Source organism: Lycium barbarum, chromosome 3 (assembly GCF_019175385.1).
Source record: "Lycium barbarum isolate Lr01 chromosome 3, ASM1917538v2, whole genome shotgun sequence".
Taxonomy (NCBI): domain Eukaryota; kingdom Viridiplantae; phylum Streptophyta; class Magnoliopsida; order Solanales; family Solanaceae; genus Lycium; species Lycium barbarum.
The window spans coordinates 3,435,515-3,456,587 of record NC_083339.1 but is presented as its reverse complement, the minus strand read 5'-3'; the positions used below and the strand labels follow the sequence as shown (position 1 = coordinate 3,456,587).

The 21,073-nt window shown below is 34.8% G+C and overlaps 1 protein-coding gene and 1 pseudogene across 2 annotated transcripts; one reads left to right on the top strand and one right to left on the bottom strand.

Moving 5' to 3' along the window:
- Positions 1–3,328: 3,328 nt before the first annotated feature.
- LOC132629940 (threonine dehydratase-like) lies at positions 3,329–10,201 on the top strand (annotated as a pseudogene).
- Positions 10,202–10,555: 354 nt separating this feature from the next.
- Positions 10,556–14,721, bottom strand: LOC132629942 (uncharacterized). Of its 2 annotated transcripts, none has more exons than XM_060345375.1 (7): positions 14,352–14,721; positions 13,215–13,282; positions 12,972–13,129; positions 12,533–12,574; positions 12,259–12,398; positions 11,187–11,288; positions 10,556–11,093 (listed from the first exon to the last, which is right to left on the bottom strand). In XM_060345375.1, exons 3-7 carry the CDS (start codon positions 12,979–12,981, stop codon positions 10,965–10,967), a joined length of 423 nt encoding a protein of 140 aa, XP_060201358.1. In that variant the 5' UTR covers positions 12,982–13,129; positions 13,215–13,282; positions 14,352–14,721; the 3' UTR covers positions 10,556–10,964. The 2 variants fall into 2 exon arrangements, with proteins under 2 accessions (XP_060201358.1, XP_060201357.1); XM_060345374.1 differs by having other exon boundaries at positions 12,972–13,111.
- Positions 14,722–21,073: the final 6,352 nt, after the last annotated feature.

The window sequence follows — 21,073 nt, the reverse complement described above, 5'->3', positions numbered from 1 at the left end:
AAGGAGGATATGAAATCCAAGTACCCATTTTTGTTTGAACAGCAAGCAGAGAACTCTCAAGGTAACTTTCCATAACCCATGTCATGTTATGTCTCATGTTTCACACTCATGTCTTGTATCCAGCGCTCATGTTTCATGTCTCATGCTTTAGTATCCATGTTTTCATGTAATCTTATCCCATCATGTCTCATGTTTCATGTCATGTTTTCTTCACGATTATGTATTCAAGCCATGCTCAGCCATATTCTTAACCATGACCCATCATTCGAGGACGAATGATCCTAAGGGGGAGATATTGCAACACCTCGTACCTTTAACGTAAGCTTTGACCATGATCCTAAACTTAGAAATCAGATAAAGAATATGGGAATTGTAATTTCCCAGTTCCGTTGTAGGATGGGAGTTTACACCCATGAGCAGTGACCGTATTTCAGTTTACGAGCCATAAATCAAGTCGTAAACTGGTACCAAGGATTTCTGAGCATTCTGTAATTTGGCAATTGAATGTCATATGGTTAAATATGGACTGTATTGTGAAATACGACCCGTATTTCAAATCGTAAACTTGTACGAAGGATTTCTGAGCATTCTGGAATTTGGCAGTTGGATGTCATATGGTTAAATACGGACCGTATTACAAAATACGGCTCGTATTTCAAAACGTATTTGAAATTTATGGAGCTTTGAAATACCTTTCCAACGGTATATTATGGGGGTTAAATGGATATCTGTGCAAAGAGTTATGACCATTTTACTGAAGAGACGCAGTGTAGTCCGTATTTCAAAATACGGCCCGTATTTCAAAATACGGCCAGTATTTAACTAGACCGAAACATTAATTTTTCCAGAACAGTATATATTCATCCATTACAGTTCAAATCATTATTTTTCATTCCTTCAAGCCCTAGAACGGCCTCCTACCCTCTTCCATCATCAAGAACACCAAGGTAAGTCTACCCTAATTATTCCAACTCAATTCTAATACCTATCCTTGTAATCTAAACAAGAAGTTATCATTCCAAAACTAGGGTTTTCAAGAAAATCCATTTCAAGGTTCAAGAATTCAAGATTTTGAAAATGTTCTTCAAAGCTCAAGTCTTTAATTCAAGTTTTGGAGCGACTAAGGTATGTAGAGTTACTATCTACGTGTGGGAACATCATTGTTCTTCCCCACGCCTCATAATCCATAAATTATGATTCTCTATGAAAACTGGGGTTTTATATACTATGCTCATGACAACCCTAGGTCCATGTCCATGATTATATTATGTATGAATTGCTATTATTCTATCATTGTGTTCTTAATAACTCCATATGATTATTGAGAATCAATCCGTAATCCGTGAAAAATCATATCTTATACTCCATGGGTTCTTGCATGCATGTTTTAACTAAGAATGATTATTTCATGAATATCCTACATGTCTAAAAGTTTTCATGCGACTATATTATATAATTATTTTCATGCTATGATACAAGATACATACATGCTAAATACAAGTTATTTCATGAAACCATGTTTACAAGTTACTTCATGAAGCCATGTTTACAAGTTATTTCATGAAACCATGTTTACAAGTTATTTCGTGAAATCATGATTACAAGACAAGTACAAGTTAACTCACGAAAATCATGGGCTTCTTAGCTAACTATATTATGTTCATGTTTTTAGGAGTTGCACGAATTACCGAGAAGGCTCAGATAACCTGAAACTATGTAGCCACCATAGGATAAGGATCGCTCCGCCCAGTTAGGACGATACCTTAATTTTACACTGAATGGATCCATCAGGCACGTTACCACCTTATACCCTGGCAAGATATGGGGGCTCTGCTGGTCCGGCGAGGTACCAGACTCCACGTATCCACGTGGTGATATTATGTGTCGGTTTATGAAATGCTCTCCCTACTTATCATGTTTTACTTATGTTATATATATATATATATATATATATATATATATATATATATATATATATGTACTCATGCTCATGTTCATGTCCAGGTTTCAGTTTCAGTTTTTATCATGTTATTCCATGTCCCATGTTGTTTTTTTCAGTTGTTTTACATACCAGTACACTCAATGTGCTGACGTCCCCTTTTATTGCCCGGGGGCCTGCATTTCACGATGCAGGTACGAATTTACAGGATGACGCTTCTGCTCATTAGGATTTTCACGTACCAGCTTTTTGGTGAGCCCCATCTTATTCGGGGTTTAGACATTATCTTTCTTTATCTAGTTTTGCGTCTAAAGGTATGCTGGGGGCCTTGTCCCAGCAAGTATGTTACGTGTTTTTCAGACTCATCTTAGAGGTTTCATAGACAAGACAAGTGTCATGTTAGACTTCCACATATGGTAGTCAGTTTGGCTCATTTATGATATTGTTCGCATTCATGACTTAATCAAGTATTTAGGTTTAATATTATGACTTATATATTATATAAAAACTCATCATGTATGTCACGTTATATTTCCGCTCGTGTATGCCTCATGATGGTTCAGCAAGCCATGTGGTTCGCTCGGTCACATGCAGTCAGGCACCGAGTGCCGTGTTACGCCCAGGCCATGGTTCGAGGCGTGACACCCTCCCCTCATCCATTTTCACTAACAGCTTCACATGGCAATTTGAACCTTTGGTTATTGTATGGGTAAAAGTCTCGCCTAGCACGTGGACCAATATGTGACTGACACGTGTCGGTTAAAAAAAACAATGGCGTAGCTAGATCTAATGGTAATGCCGAGAATAGCATTCATGGAAAGGTAACTAATACCGGAGACATTGTCAACGAAGAAGAGCATCAACGGGAACAACATAACACTTTTTTGGTTTTCCCACCTCAGTATAATATCGTTCACACTCTATTTTTCTTCACACAGACTATTTTCTTACACAGTCTATGATATATCTCACTCCGCTCTCTAAATACTCAAATGTATTTGTCTGAGATTGGTGTGTTTGTAAACTGATCATGGGCTCCCTATTTAGAGGGATGAAGACTGCCCATATTTTTTCTTGGCATTGATTGGCCTATGCCAATTTTTTCAAGAATTGTGTCTGCCAAATGAAATTGCTGCATTTTGTTTTCACTTATTTTGTCAAAGGGAAGAAAACATTTCCGTTAAATCATGGATATGGGGACCGGACCCCACAATATGTACATAACATTTTAGGTGAGTCATGAGTGTGTGCACGAAGTTCACGTAACTCCCTTCTTCTAATTTTACGCCTATATATACCCCCTTCTATTGAGTAATTTAAATCGCAAGTGATATCCGGAAAATAAAAATTTATCTATCTACTATCATAGTGAGTAAAGATTTCGATCACTTATAGTACAACAATATGGAAGCTCTTTGTCTAGCTCCAACACATAATTATACCAGCAACCCCAAATCTACAACAATTAGTCGAACCGCGGCAATTCCTGCTGGCCGCAATGACACATTTAAAATATCAACTACTGGCCGTAACATGAAAATGGGTGGCTCAAGGGTGAGACCATCGGCATTGCCATTGAAGATGTCACAATTAATTTCTCTAGCCGACTCTTCAGCACCGGTGGTGAGTGCTCCTGCATCCTTGCAGGACATCGAGGCTGGAAAATTGATAGAGAATAATCCAACGGGTGGCGATAGTGAAGAATTGTTCCAGTATTTGCTTGAAATATTGTCTTCGAGAGTGTACGATGTTGCTACCGAGTCCCCGTTTGCAGCATGCTACAAAGCTTTCAAAGAGGCTTGGAGTTAACCTTTTTATCAAAAGAGAGGATATGCAGTCCGTATGTTTAATCTTTCTAAATTAGAAATTATTGAATTTGAACTTAACATTTTAATTTTATGATAATTACATAAATATTATGACATGTTTTAAATCTGCGTGGTGTCTTAAAGAGCCTGTTTGGTCAAGTTGCCGAAATCAGTTTATTTTGAGAAGTACTATTAATTTTGCAAAAGAGCTTTAAGAAAGTAGCAGTTTGTACGTGTATAATTGGCTATACCATTTGAGAAGTATTTTTATTAGTTTGACCGATGTTTTCGAAAAGTGCTTTTGAAAGCCAAATTGGGACGCAAGGAGTAATTAATTTGGAAAAGATGAAGTTTTGATATGGATAATTTTATCCTAAAATGTTCAAAAGCACTTAGTTTTGGGAGATACTATTTGTTTCAACTTTTTCTAAAAAGCCAAAAATAACTTCTATTACTTCTCAAAAATGCTTATTTATTTATTTCTCACAAGCTTGGCCAACAAAAGAGAACAAGAAAGAAGAAGTTCTTGTAGTTGGAAATATGCAAATATTTCTGCATTGTCTGTGACTAATTAACACAATCAAACTTTTCTTTAGACTATAACAATCATCATCTATAACAATATTTCATTACTATTAGAGGTCAAATGTTTCTTAAGAATCGATTTTTCATATTATTATTATTATGTATATTATATCATATGTTCTTTATAATAGTATATCGCTATAGCTGTTAAAAAATATCCTAACAAATAACATTATATTGTTATTAAAAGACTGCATTACTAATGTATTGGCATTTTTATAGGTGTTTTCGTTCAAGCTTAGAGGAGCTTACAACATGATGTCCAAACTTCCAAAGGAGCAATTAGAAAGAGGGGTTATAACAGCATCAGCTGGAAATCACGCACAAGGAGTAGCATTAGGTGCTCAGAGACTTCAATGTACTGCTAAGATTGTCATGCCTGTTACCACCCCTGTGATCAAGGTAATAAATAAGATATACTGCAATATTTTAATTATATAAGACTTTTAATTTAGGTGACTTTATTTGATCGGGTAAGAATTTAAAAAGAAATGAAAGACTTTTGGAAGTACTTGTGATCTTTGGTTATACTAATATTTACGTGGATATAAAATCCTGAAACTAGTCCTAAAAATGTTATGACAATACACGATAGGTGACTATAAAATGTTCTCATCAAGGAAAATGAGAAGTTTATGTATTCCGTAGGGTCAGGTGACAAGATTATCCCATGTTAATATGGCCCGCCCAACTTTCTTATTCATTAACTCAATTCACCATCCAGATTTCCATCTAAAAGTTAGACTCTTTTGATTCATAAGAAATCTTGTCAATTTTTTTTTCGATATGTTATATATAGATATAATGAAGTAGAATTTTTTTTATTAGTTTTGTTTGGTAATCAAACAAATTGGAGTAGGTAAAAAATGTCCAATGAAATAAAAACTTGGTAAAAGTTGGACGAGTTGAGATATGATTTATATTTAGACATTAGTCCATCTTGAGCAAACTCGTTTCAACGCAATTAACTTTTAGGCAGAGTTGTACAATGACTCATTTATCGATTTAGTCCATTTTGATCCATCCAAATCCAGCAAAATCATCCATTTGCCACTCCGGCTTAAGTTTAGATTAAATTATTTTCATAATTAGAAAAATGTCATTATTCTTCTTAAAATAGACTAAAAAGAAAATGAGATTGTCACATAATCCAGAACAGAAAGAATAACTTATTATGAAATTATTTGTTTTCTAAAAAACAAAACCATTTTTTTTTTTTTTTTGCAAATGAACAGAGGGAAGTAGTTGAAAACTTAGGTGGTACAATAGTACTTGAGGGTGACACATTTGATGAAGCTCAAACATATGCATTGAAGTTAGCTGAAGAGGAAGGTCTCACATTCATCCCACCATTCGATCATCCAGATGTCATCATAGGCCAAGGTATTAATAGGGGCGCAGCCATCTTAGGCCAAGCATTATTGCATTATTTCGCTTTATCGGAAAAATTTACTTTATATAAATAAAAAGAATAAAGTATTTTTGTCCTGTTTCAACGAGGAAAAAACATCTATAGAATTATACTTTTAAGAAAAGAAGTCCTAAATTGCCTCTGTGTTTTGCAAATATGTCTAGTTTTGCCCTCGCTGTTAACAAACTGACATGTATTTGTCTTTATTTTCTTACTCCGCTAACAAAATTATTAAGATAATTAAAAAGATAAAAAAAAATGGTTATTTTTTCCCGCAATTTAATACTGTAGGCTAATGATGCTCTTATTCACTAACGGGTCCATTTTGAACTTCAATTTATGCCTATTAAAACCACAAAATTCAACTTGGTAATTAGTTAAATCCCCCTACTTTTTAGCATCCTCTTCCCTCCGCTCATTCCTCTAACGGCTCCACAAAATCTTTTGCTATTGTAAAATGTAAATATATTTTTAGAAACGAAAACTCGTTAAAAATGTCACAGTAACATACCTGAATTTCCTTTCATCAATAATATCGATTTAGTGGTCGTAAGCTTATTAAATCTGATCTAAATTTCAATTTGTCACATGCCAAAGTGTTCAATTTCTGCGGATTTAAAGAGCCATCAATCACTATAATCTGTGATTATTTTATCTGCTTACTTCTTTAAATGCTAACACTGCCTACGAAAAAATTCTGCATACGCATTTAGGTACAATTGGAACAGAGATAAACCGTCAACTTAAGGATATACATGCAGTATTTGTGCCTGTTGGTGGTGGGGGTCTATTAGCTGGTGTTGCTGCCTTTTTTTAAAAAGTTGCCCCTAACACAAAGATTATTGGAGTTGAGCCATTTGGTGCAAGTTCAATGACATTGTCATTGCATCATGGAGAGAGAATTAAGTTGGAACAAGTTGATAATTTTGCTGATGGTGTTGCTGTTGCACTTGTTGGTGAAGTGACTTTTCGTTTAAGCAAGGATTTAATTGATGGAATGGTACTTGTTGGTCGTGATGCTATTAGTGCTGCAGTAAAGGTTAGACAAACATCTTTTGTCATACACACGACTTTAGACGTTTTTTATGTTTATCCGGTATGCGCTTCGGCGCTCGATTAATTTGAATTCGTGCCTTGTAAAGGTTAATAAAGGATAAGCGCTCTCTACTAGAATTTTTCTGTTTTTGTTCTCAGGACTTGAACCTGATACTTTTGTTTAAGGTTAGAGGGATTCTATTTATTCTATTACAGCACTTGATGGCACTTTAGATGTGAATTAAAAGCAATTTGCTATAACATGTTATAAAAAGTGTACTTTAGCTACGCCTATCAACGGGGCTCTCTGTTAGGATTTTTGTCATTCACAAGGCTTGAAACCTAGGCGTCTAGTTAAAGGTTGATGGATCTTGTCCATCTCACCACAAACCCATAATGCTACTTTAGGTGTGAAATAAAAGTATCTTATTGTAATTTATGTATCCTAGCTGCCTTTTCTTATGAAGGTATTATTTTTAAGAGGAAAAATGATCAAATTCTCCCTTGAACTACTCCCTCCGGATCAAAAAAAGAGTTCACTTAGCAAATCAAGAAAGAATAAACCTTATTTTTTCATATTTGCCCATATTAAGTGTTATATGATCAAATCTCAATGCCTATTTAACTAGGGGTAGTTTAGTCAAATTATCTATTTTTGTCTAAGAGTTAGTATTTTCTTAAGGGTGTGCAAATAGCTAAGTGGACTCTTTTTTTTTATCCGGAGGGAGTATTAAAAACTGAACATTATTGCTCTCCGTTATTTTTAACCCCAATAGAGGTCAACTAGAGGATAATTCTAAATCATAGTCAAAGGTTTAGGGGTAAAATTTGAACTTTTTTCTCAAAATTTTTGGAAACGTGGATTCCAATCATTTCAATCCAGAGTTTCGTTAATGGTAAGGGCAGAACGATTTATCAACGACAAAGGTATGAATGAACCAAAAGTATAGCAAAAAGCAAAATTGAACAATTCCAAATAGTACATAGATAAATTTGAACGTTTTAAGTTCTGTAGAGTTTGCCATGTAATTAATTGTTCGTTTATTTTTTGTCTCAATGCATAGGATGTATTTGAAGAAGGAAGGAACATATTAGAGACATCAGGTGCACTTGCCATAGCTGGAGCAGCAGCATACTGCAAATATTATAACATTAAAGATGAAAATGTTGTAGCAATTGCTAGTGGAGCCAATATGGACTTCAGCAAGCTAAAATTAATAGTGGATTTAGCAGAAATTGGTGGACAGAGAGAAGCTTTGTTAGCTACTTTTATGCCAGAAGAACCAGGAAGCTTCAAGAAATTCTGTGAACAAGTAAGTTACTTTAGTCAAATTATATTGATCTATGTTGTTCGGATTCTTTAAAAATGTCGTTGAGTGCGTGTCGGTACGTTAAAAGTAGTGTATTTTTGAAGTATACGATACACGTGCATCAGTATTTAATAATACACTTTTTTGCTTACTACTATATATAGGGGTGGAAGAATTAGTCTATGAAAATATGACATCCGTCTAAGTTTGGGCGGGTTAATGACCTATTCTTTTATTAAGTCATCTCATTTTGGCCAACCCAATTCAGTCCAATTCGAATTTTTAAAAAATGTCGTCGGGCACGTGTCACGATGTCGGTACTCCAAAAGTGGTGAATTTTGGAGGGTACAACATGGGTGCGACAATATGCAAGAATATACATTGTGCTTACTATTATATAGGGGTGGCAAAATTAGACCGATGAAAATATGCAAGTCTAATCCGTCTACGTTTGGGGTGTTAATGACTCGTTCATTTATTAACTTAGCCTATTTTGATCTGGAAAGTTCAGTTCATCTAAAAGTTGGACTGATTTGGGCGAAATATGTAGCCTAAATTGACTCAACTCATTTTGATCTACTTAAATTTAGTTCAACCCGTCCATTTAACACCTCTACAGTACTACTATTTCTTTTTGGTATAAGAAACTGACTTTTAACTTGAATTGCAGGTGGACTCTTTGAATATTACTGAATGCACGTACAGATATAGTTCTGGAAGGAAACAAGCTCTAGTTCTGTACAGGTAATTAAAGTTTCCTTCAATTTTAGATTGCTTTATCTTTGTTAGCAGAATTTCTTTTATTATTGTATCTAAGACTTTAGCTTTATTTATTTGTTCATTTAATGTGCAGTGTTGATGTTCATGAAAAATCGGATGTTGATGCAATGTTGGAGAGGATGAAATCATCACAATTTAATACTGTTAATCTCTCAAATAATGACTTGGTGAAAGAACACATAAGGCATTTGGTAATATTATTAGTCCTTGAATAATTCATTTTGTTATCATGTGGCTAACTAGTTTTGAATAAAATCATATCAATTCTTGCTTTCTATGTGGATTTTTTTTTTTTTAATAGATGGGTGGCAGATCAGATCCTAGTAATGAGATTTTCTGTCAATTCATATTCCCTGAGAAACCTGGAGCTTTGAGGAAGTTCTTAGATACTTTCAGCCCTCGTTGGAATATAACTTTGTTCCATTACCGTGAACAGGTAATTAATTACTAATCACAATCTTCATTTTTTGGTTGGACTTAACTTATATGACTTCCAATGAAAATAGGGTAATATTTATACTAAAGTATAATTAAACTACCAGGAGCATGTTGCATATGATGTTATTTTTCTGGCAATTAGTTTCACTTATTATTGACGGTTATATTTGCAGAGTACTTATAATTATCTTTTGAATTTAATTTATATACATCGGTAGTATAAAGATTTTTTATTTTATCATTTCTAGGTGTAATTTAACTTTTGTTCGGAAAGTCTAGCAAGTTCCTTTTCTTTCTTCAGACCGATTACTCGTTTGTTCACTATTGCTAACTATTATAGGTGGATGATGCCCCCGTGGCACTAGTTAAAAGTACCTTACAAATAATCTGATTGTATACACAGTTTAGTACACAAAATTTAAATTCTTATCTTTTAGATAACGTAATAATATAATATCTTTTGCTAGTGTAAGTAACTTGTTATTTTCTATTTCCATGACAGGGAGAACTTGATGCAAGTGTGTTAGTGGGATTCCAAGTTTCACAAGGTGAGATGAAAGAGTTCCAAAATCAAGCTGACAAACTTGGTTATTCATATGAAATCGAGAGTCTCAACGAGGCTTCCAAACTTATAATCGAGTGAAAAAGAAAATTGGTGTTTTAAGTCAATAAACTTGCAATTATTGCAAATCCTACCTTTCTATTGGTATTTTAAATAATCGTGGTGTAAGTGCCTTTTCTTAATAATTGATGAATTAACTTGTGGTAAGTTAATTTCATCTCAGTGGAAGGTAGTAGTAGATTAGGGAGTAATCTTGATCTTGTATGAATAGTACTACATGTATCTTATGTAATGGCCTTTCAGTTCCATTAAGAAATAATTTGTTATTATCAACTACTTTTCTAAACTATTATATGTTGAACTGGACTTGTGTTGACTTGCTGGTAGAAATGGCATTTTGCTGGCGATTATACTGTAATGGATTTTAAAATCATGAAATTTTCATACTGTAATGGATTTTAAAATCATGAAATTTTCATCGGTGAAATTTGAAATTTCATGATAGTGATTATTTTTCAATTACAGAAATTGAAAAATGTCTAATTTGTGAAGTTCAACTCAGCATTCATTTATTTCTCTAATTTATTCTTTTCTCAGCTAGAATTTAGCCTTATTCATTATTTAGCATCATGTTTTTTACTCATCATAATACCGAGCTTACAATTATAAGATAACATGAGAAGAATGTAATGAAAACTTTTGTTAGAATTACTTATAAATTAGAGTGTTAATGACAAAAAGTAGGATTGATCAAACTCTAATGAACCTGACTCATAGCCGGTGTATATCAAAGAATGACTCTAGTTATCAGCAGGTGTTTGAAAGTGAAAGCGAAAAAATCATTGCGTAAATTCCTAAAAGAAAGAAGTAAATGTGTTAATCCACTTGATTCACTGCTATAACACAATTACATACTTGAACCAATAATTAATAATCTTCAATATCAAAACCTTCTTCAACCCCCAAACTCCTATAATTTCCGGTACTTCCTTTCGTCTGTCTTTTTTTCTTATCTCCCAACTGCATTTTGCTACGGCTTCAAGCGAATTTCCAGAAAGAAAACGATACAGTAGAGCTTTTTCTGCTATAGAACGAGTTAGCGGACAAGTTTCCAAGCTTTATGCATGATTTCATCATCTATGTAAGGGTGCAACGACCACATGCTGGAATAGCTATCCAATTCTCCGGAAGGTGAAGTGAGGTTAAGGGAAGAAACAATTTTTTCCTGTTACAGGAAAAAAAGAATTAAACGTTACGAGCTTGGCTAATTCTAAACCGATAATAAAGAATATATTGGACGGAAAAAGATTATAATTACCTGCATTGTGTAGTCACTTTTTACCATGGAGTACACTATAGCCATCAGTGTTGCAATATCAATGACTACATGTTTCAGAGAATCAACAGACGATGCTTCTTCCTACATTGGCATATTATCAGAAATCAGTTAACATAAACAGTCAAAAGGGAAACATATATAGGCTCAAGGTCAGCCTAATGATCACGGTTGATTTAGATAATTTTTTCTGATTTAGATAATTTTTTCTTTTAAGAAATAAGAACATAGGAATGTCTATATTCATTAAAATTGGAATTTTTGAGTGAACATTACAAGTAGACTATTCTATTCCGGGACTCAAAATCCAGATAATAATCACATAAAGTAACCCTTTCCACCTGGAACTTAACTGTTTGAATAGCTTTCCAACAAACTAGCTTGAAACTTCAAATTTAGGGTCAGAATCTTTTCAGCAGTGTAGCACCACAAATGTCATTTACTGTGATATTTTAGCAAATCCGATACAAAGTCACATTTGGTTAAGAGCTTATAAAATTCATAAGGATAGCAGACCTACTAGTGTTAACCTCATAACTACTACGTACTATGACCAAGCATAAACTTGACTGTAGTTTTTTTTTTATTTGGCTTGCCCCCAAAAAAAATGAATTGAAGGATTTATCTGGATTTCCAATATAAGTTCCTTTTTTTTTCATTTTTTGATAAATATAATGTCCGTGTCAGCTTGCGCACCTCGACTAATTCTACCGGATACCTACCATCTGCAACCAGCACAGGTATTGGGTAACTCTGTCCAGCAAGGATTGGACAAATAAGAAGAAATCGCCTTGCATTTTTGCCTCCATTTTATCCAATATTAATTCTTGCTTTCTATTTTCTCAAGTTCATTCCAGAATAACATAATTATTGATGTGTAATCCACCTTTCTAACAACCATTTCATAGAGAAACAGTCTCCACTTGCAGCACTTTTCAATAGCATAAATAGTGGCTCAGTTCTAGATGAAGAGTTAGCTAATAATGCATGGGTGATACTTATTAAAAGCTCAAGCATGTAAGTGGCTAAAAAATTAAAGAAAAAAGGAACTTACTTCATCATGAGAGGTTTCCAACAAATCTTTACCATTGCCAACATTTAGTTCCCCCTTTTGAGCCAAACAACAATTTATCGATTGCACTACAGCTTTCGCATCCTTTAAAAGACATGCTAGTTCATCAACTACACACTTCGCTGCAATTAAATATCAGCATTTTACAACCAAACTTCAAATACAATTGGAAAATCGCATAACTGTTTATAGTGCAACTAGAGCAATCATGTAAAGATGATATAGAAAAATTATTAATTCATGGCACATGGAATACCTTTGTTTACGTGATCTTGAAGACCAAGGTGGCATGTATGTACTTCTGTGCAGAAGGAACCTAAGTTATAAAGCGAATAACACCAAAAAAATTCTAAAGAAAAAGATTGGAAACAAAAGGAGAAACTCAAACTGCACTAGATGTACATAGTATCATGATATGAAGACAACAACAACAAAAATCAAATCACAAAGACAATTTGCCATCCCTCTTGTTTATATATAGACATATCAAAAAATTTGAAACAAGATATTTCAATAGTCTACTATATGGAAAAGAGATAAGCGAAACAGAATTATCCAAATTAAACTCTGGCAGCAAGAAAGAAATGACCATATGACATGCATAAGTAGCATGCAATATGTATCAAAGCAAAACCTCAATTATCGTAAAACCAAGAGTGAAAGAGGTAAAGATTCCAGACTTGTGAAACACTTACACTTGGACATATTTTGTACAGAATCATGAGCATTCAGACATCCAGCTTCTATGTAGGAGGAAAGCCTCTCAGTTTCATTGTCTCTAATAATATCTCGACCAATTCAGAATTCTTTTCAATCGGTTGACGCCGCAGATACTCTGACAAAAGCAAGCAAACTAGCTATATTCACTAAAGAGCATATAAAACATTAATTATATTCTTGGAGTAGATTCATTCAACTGGATGCTATACAACACTTACCAAGTCCTTGTTGAAAACCAACTAGTAATCTACTTCCCACTTCAGCTAATTCATCAAACTTTGCAATCCTGAAATAGAGAGAACTAAACTTATGTACTTCCTTTGTCTCAAAGTTCGCTTCTCGAGAGTCAAACTACATGAAATTTGACCAGCATTTCAAGATGTACTTTTTTACCATATTGATATGAGAAGAAGTGCAATTTATAATACTTCTCGTATAGTTTTTTAATATCCAACTTATAATTTAAAATTCCATAATTTAAAATATGGAATTAATCTAAACAGATTTAGCTCCAAAGATTAGTCAAATTGACTTTCGAAAGGGAAACATGCAACTACTTTTGGGACGGAGGGAGTAATCATTTTCAAAGTTTGTATCATTCTTTTTTTTTCCCATCGAGTAGTACAAATACTACATGTCAGCACTGTGATTTCTCAATATCTGCTTAAACTTGAGATGAAAATCTAAAAAAACTTTCAAACAATGTCTGACCAATCACCCCCCGCAAAAAAAAATGCAAGAATTAATTTTTAACCACAATTCCAACTGAACATCAAAGTTTGAACTCCCCTCAATCTAAGTATTCAAAAGGGAAAAAAGTATGGCTTCACTTTAAGAAAATTCTCCAGAAAAATATATTTTTTTTAAACAGAAATTCCCATTTAGCTAATTCTTTATTATTAACAAACTCTATCTATTTCTTAAAAAGTTGTCTAATGAAATAAACCAACTCATATCTGGGGGTAACTTAAATTGAAATAAAGTACAAAATGTAAGCCAAAAAAAAAAAACTCAGTGAATAATAAAAAAGAAAGGGTCCCAATTTTATTTTATTTTTAATGGCTTCACTTTATGAAAATTCCCCACAAAAATCTCTTTTTTTCTCCACAAACTCGATTTTTTTTTCCTAAAAGGCTGTTTAATGAAACACACAAATTCATATCCGGTGATAATTCAAATTGAAATAAAGTATCAAATGTGAGGAAGACTCTATGAATAATCACAAAAAAAGAACAAAGCTTAAAGTTTCTACTGGTTTCTTCAAGTCCCATTTTTTTTATTTTTGTACCGTCAATCTGTAATTTTAATTGAACAAGTCTAATAATTAATAGAAAAGGGGAATAAAGATGTTATACCTAATCATGAAGTCTGAGAAAGTGTGAGAAATCTTGTGTTTAGGTTTATACAAGGAACCACCATCTTCTATTTCCATTGGGTTTTAGTTGACAAATTCTAATTTTGCAATCTTGATGGACTGTGAGGGTTTTTGTTTTGGTAAAAGGAAATTGATTTTACTAAGCCAAAAGATGAATTTAATGTGCCGATTAGTTCATAGATTTTTAAATCGAAGGCAATGATTTCATTGAGAGATGCAACATATAAAATGTTGTTGTGAATGGCTAGATGGGAAATTTGCGGGGCTATGATTTTGAAAGAGGCTATCCACGAATTATTAGAATTGGGAGAAATTTGAATTAGAGTTTAAGTTGGGGAATTAAGAGTGGATAAGTTTTTTATACTATCAAATAAAATTAACGGAAAAGGGTCAAATATATCCCTGTACTATCAAAAAAGGACCAAATATACCCTCGATATACTTTGGGTCCAAATAGATACCCTTACTGTTATACTTTGGCTACAAATATACACCTCCACCATTAAAGTTGACCAATGTGGACATTCAATCCTACGTGACATTGACATTTGATGAGGTGGATGCCACGTGACATGCCACCTCAATATCCCTAACCCATTTTACCCCTAACCTCTATTTGTTCTTTCACTTCTAAAATTTCCTTCCCTTCCACTATCATATTAAAAAAGGAGATAGCCAGCCTAAATTATATTTCTACATAAATGAACTTCAACATTTCATTTCCCAATTAAGGTCAAACCCATCGGTAGACATCTGTGGTCGTTCACTTCTTTCACTTGAGCACCTAAAGTGGATCTTGTTTCATTTAGACATCTCAGGTGGGCAATAACTGTTCCAGTTAGACAATTTTTGCACCAGATTTTTTAAATCCCAAGCGCGTGTATATCAGTTGTCTCCTAAGTAGATTAAGTGACCAATTACATTGTACCAGCTCATTTAAATTTTGCCAACTCAATTAATAATGTGCCAACTCATTTACCAATTCAATTAATGATGTGCCAACTGATTTGCCTAACTCATTTTAATTGGCCACATCATTGCACACATGGGCAAATCAACTATAGACCAAATTAGGGCTCAAAATTACCCATTTCCATATACACACTTCAGGTGCAAACGATCAGGCGATTTGCCACGAAAATCGAGGTAAAATTTTTGTCGATTTCGTTCAATATCTTCTCCATTTTCAGTTAATTCTTAGTTAATAATCACTCATAAAGTATTATTTTCATTTATTTGCAGGTTTTAGTCTGGAAATCGACCATTTGGACTTTGTTCGTTTCAACTTCATTTGCGACATTGGAGAAATTTAAGGTTCTACTGAACTTTTCTCGTGTTTGCATGCTATATTGTGTTTAAATTAGGGTGTTTTGGTACGAAACTGGTTGTTATCACTTTATTTGTTTACTAGGGTTTATTTGGGAATTTCAGTGTCAAAGTTAGGGTTTTTTTGGGTATTTCCTTGTTGCTTGTGTGTTGTGGGGTGTTGGGGAATATAATGGACGACTATATTCTTACTTGTTTTCACCATGGGGGTACAGTTGTGGAAGACCCTATAGTGGGTCCCACGTACAAAGGGGAATTAGAGGTCTTTGGTGTTGCTATCGCTAAAGACCATTTTAGTCTTGTTGAGTTGGAAGCATACACTGAAGATCTTGGGTACACAAATGTCCTTGGATTCTACTGCAAAAAGGTTGATGATAGTGTCTTTGTTCAGCTTACTTCTGATAGACAATTACTAGGGCTTGTGAATGATTTAAAACATGGTGATGAGTTTGATGCGTTTGTGGTCCATGGCATTGATGAGGTGGATGAGTTGCCACAACCAATTGGTTTGTTGGTAGGGCCAGAGGGTGATGACTGTATTAATGACCCATGTGGCACTAATGAATCTAGGGCAACACATGTGGGTGGGAGTGGTATAAATACTGATGTAAATGTTCCAGATGGGGTTGAAACATTTCCAAAGGAGGCTGAAACACTTCCAAAGGAGGCTGAAACATTTCCAATTCCAAATATGGGTGAAACAAATCCAAATATGGGTGAAATAGATCCAAATGGGGGTGAAACAAATTTGAATGGGGGTGAAACAGATCTGAATGGTGCTGAAACAGATTTGAATGATGGTGAAACAATTCTGAATGGGGCTGCAACAAATGGGGATCAATCAAATGTTTCTAGTAGTTCTGAATCAGATTTTCCAGATCTTGATGATTCATATGTTGATGAAGAATTGAGAAACCTTAGAGCTGAAAAGAGGAGTAAAAGGAACCCCAATCCTAGAAAGAAAAAAATAACACAGAGGAAATACCATTAGGTGAAGCTGGTGTTAATAGAGGCTTTGAAGATATTGATAGAAATAAGTCTGCTAGGTATGTGGGAATATTAGGTGGAGATGAGGATTATATTGACAATTCAGATTGTAGTAGTGATGACAGTGATGATGAGTTAGATGCTGATGCTGTAAGGGGTATTGATCTACCAGCAAGAAGGAAGAGCACAAAGGTCAGGAATGATCCAGCTTGTGTAGTTGCTATTTTTGAACTTGGTATGTTTTTTGAAAATGAAAAAGTATTTAGGAAAGCATTGGCTGATTATGCTTTAAGTTAAGGCCTAATCAACCTGGTAAAGTAAGGGCTCAGTGTAAGGATAACAAACAGTGCAAGTGGTTGTGCTATGCTGCAACAGATAGAGATTCTGGTGACTTTATAATTAAGAGCTACCATCTTGTACACAAGTGTACAACTTCTAACAAGAACAAAATGTGCAACACCAAATGGCTTGCTGCTAGATTTAAGGATGAAATAATTAAGCAGCCATCTTTGAGAATATGGGTAATACAAGACATGTGCAGGGATTAGGACTTTATGTTGGTAGGACAATTTGATACAGAGCTAAAATGCAGATACTAAGAGAGTATATGGGTGATTGGAATTTAGAGTTTGCAAGATTGTGTGACTATGCTGATATGATAAAACAGACAAATCCTGGTAGTTCTGTTTGGGTGAGGATGGACAGAGAAAGTTGTCCAGGGAAGAATTTGTTTGTGTACTTCTATGTCTGCTTGGATGCATTGAAGAAGGGGGTGGATAGAAGGTTGTGGGAGAATAATAGGTTTTAATGGGTGTTTTCTAAAGGGTGCTTGTAAAGGTGAACTGCTAGTAGCAGTTGGAAAGAATGGAAACAAGCAGATGTTTCCTATAGCCTGGGCAGTTGTTGACTCAGAGACTAAGCATAGTTGGAGTTTTTTCATTAATTACTTGAAAGAGGATCTGCAGTTAGGTACTAGAGAAGGTCTTACTGTGATGGCAGACATGCAAAAGGTAATGTACATAGTAACTTGTTTAATTTCTTACTGTTGAGTGTTTATTTAATAATTTCTTTTCTTTGAAGGGTTTTCATGCTGCTGTAGAAGAATTGTTACCCGATGCTGAGCATAGGAGATGTGCAAGACACATCTGGTCCAAATGGCATCGAGAATGGAAGGGTGAAGAGAGAAGAAAACAATTTTGGAGATGTTCTAAGGCCAGTTTTGAAGTGAAATTCAGGTCAGAGCTTGATAAAATGGGCAAACTTGGTAATGATATTTGTGTTGATTTATTGCATTATCTAGAAAAATCATGGGTGAGGGCATACTTTAAAAAGCATTCTAAGTGTGATGTTGTTGAGAATAACATGTGTGAGACCTTCAATTCATGGATCTTGTCTTGTAGACACAAATTAATTATAACCATGTTGGAGGAAATTAGGAGAAAGATAATGACTAGACAATGTGATATGATTAAGTTTTCCAACACTTGGATATCTGAGATTTCACCCATGGCTAGACTTACCTTAGAGGATAATAAGGAAATGGATAGGGGCTGCAAGGTTCTTTGGAATGCTGATGTTGGATTTGATATTGGAGAGGGTGAGTATAGGCATACAGTTAACATGAGTACTACGAGTTATAGCTGTAGAACTTGGCAACTGAGAGGAATTCCATGCGAGCATGCTGTTTGTGCATACTACCACATAGAACTAGAGCCTGAACACTTTGTGGAGCATTGGTATAGGAAGGATACATTCTTAAAGGCATATAGTCATTTCATCCAACCAATTCCAAATATGAAGATGTGGCCTGAAACAAACAATCCAAAGATTGAGCCTCCTGCACCTAAACCAATGCCTGGCAGGCCGAAGAAGAAAAGAACAAAAGGCAAAGATGAACCAAAAAAGATGAGGTATGGAAAGGTGTCCAGAAAAGGGGGGAAAATAACTTGTTCAAAGTGTCATCAACAAGGACATAACAAGAAATATTGCAAGGTAAAATAGTTTTCTTTGAGTTGGTTAACTTGTTTATCATGTATTTTGGGTTTTTAAGTTGGTTACTGCCTTTAAATATGCAGGTTGTGCCAGGTGCAGAAGCACCTAGCCAAAGTTTACAAAACCCTGCAGAAGCACCTAGCCAAACTGCACCTACAAGCTTAAGTCAGCCTACACCTTCAGCAGCAGTTTGTGATGATACAATTAGAGTTAGAAGGGTGAATCAATCAAAAAGAGTTAGAAGCTCAAGCCAGCCAGCCCCACCTACAGATACAAGTATTCCTATTACAAGAGGAATAACAAGTCAACTACCTCCTAGAAGAAGACAAGTTGCTGGACAGAAGAGAGCCAAGGTTGCAACTGAAGAGGAACCTACAAGTGGGGGACACAAGAGGACAGCTGATGTTGGATATGGCATATACACAAGTACAAGTGGAACTCAAATACTAAATGTAAGTCAATTCTAACTTTGGTCTCTAAAACACAACTACATGTAACAAAACTGACTATGATTCATTTTTCTGCTAAAATGCAGCCAGAAACATCAAGCCAAAGGATTCTAGAAACTGGTTCAGCTTACAAGGATGCAAGTCCAACAGGCATAGACCTTGGTTATAAAGTTAGAGGATTGAGATGAAAAAACAAGGAAGCTGTCACTGGCCCCCAATTGAAGCAGATGGCAAACATGAAGAAGAAGAAGAAGAAGAAGGAGAAGAAGAAGAAGAAGAAGAAGAAGAAGAAGAAGAAGAAGAAGAAGAAGAAGAAGAAGAAGAAGAAGAAGAAGAAGAAGAAGAAGAAGAAGAAGAAGAAGAGGAAGAACTGGCAGTATTAGGATAGGATGTAGTACCTAATTGGCAATGTAATATGGCACCAAACAATTTCTCTTTTTGGATGGTTATTTTGGTAATCTGATACTTGTATGTAGCAGTAAACAATTTGCAGTATTTTAATGTTTGCTTTTGGCTACTTGTATGCTAACTTTGAGCTCATTCTTGAGCATGTTAATATATTAGCTACTATTTGGGGTTACTTTGTGCCCATTATATACATGTTGTTGGTGTTTAAACAGTTCTGCTAATGTAATTATAGTTGTTGTTGGTGTTAAATAACATTGACCTACCTATTGTTGCCTATAATATGTAGGATAAACTTATTGGAAGCAGACCAGGTTTTTATGCAACTTTGTGAGCTCAAAACAGAGCATTGTTGGCAAATACAGTATAGACAAAACAACATTTCATTCAAAATGCTGGTTTACATGAGTGACTGTTGTCCAAAGTTCAGCCATGCCAAAATACAAAATTGTTATAACAATGCAGTAACCAAATTACATTCCAAGAATCCTAACAATATTACAACTACACAACTTAGCAAAAGGCAAGTACTTAAGGAGCACATATTGTACTGCTCCATCTAACAATTTGGCTTGATTTTCCATATCCCGAGCATCACAAAACCAGCAACAATGGCAGCAACAATGAGCATATTTCTTGCTCGAATTCTTTTCTCCTCAAAAGCCTTCACTTTCTTCAACAAACCCCACATCACCCTATTTGCTTGCGGAGGGTGCGTATCTTCAATCCAAAAGAAATAATCACAACCACCCATTTTCTACAAAACCAATTTTCAACCCAACAATTAATCATCTAATAAATAATTAAATAAGGAATGAATGAAGATATAAGTTTACCTTTGGTATTTTACAACATAAAAATATGCGACAATAATGCTTCATTACCACATCTACAATATCGAACATGTTCATCAAAAAACTCCCTGAAAGAGTCGGATAAGCTCGACTTAATAGTAACAACAATGGAGGAACGAACGTGATGAAGCAGAAAATATTAGCTTGAATTTGAGGGGGAAAATTGATCGTGAAAAAGGGCTAAAATTAGGGCTAAATTGGATTTAATTTTGAAGTGGAGAAGATGATATATATAAAAGGGGAAGTAATAATACCGTTGGCTACCACATAGGATTAAAAAAAAAGGTTACATGCTCGTTTTTTTGACTGATAACACGCGACATGCCAACGGTGCAAAAATTGTCTAACTGGATCAGTTATTGCCCACCTGGGTTGTCTAAATGAAACAAGGTCCACTTTAGGTGCTCAAGTGAAAGAAGTGGACTACCACAGATGTCTACCGATAGGTTTGGCCCCCAATTAAATTAGTTTGTAGAAACTAATCAAGACTTCGACTATAAGTTAGAAATTAAACTATAGTAAGAAAGTTTTAACTTCTCAGAGAAAACAAAAATTAGAACAAATTGAAAACGTAGAACAGTAATTATCATAGAACATGGGCAACCTGAAACGACAACACTATGAGAAGATCAGCTGCAATACCAACAATTTTCTGAACCGGTACCACGTCGACTGAATGTTCCTCTCCC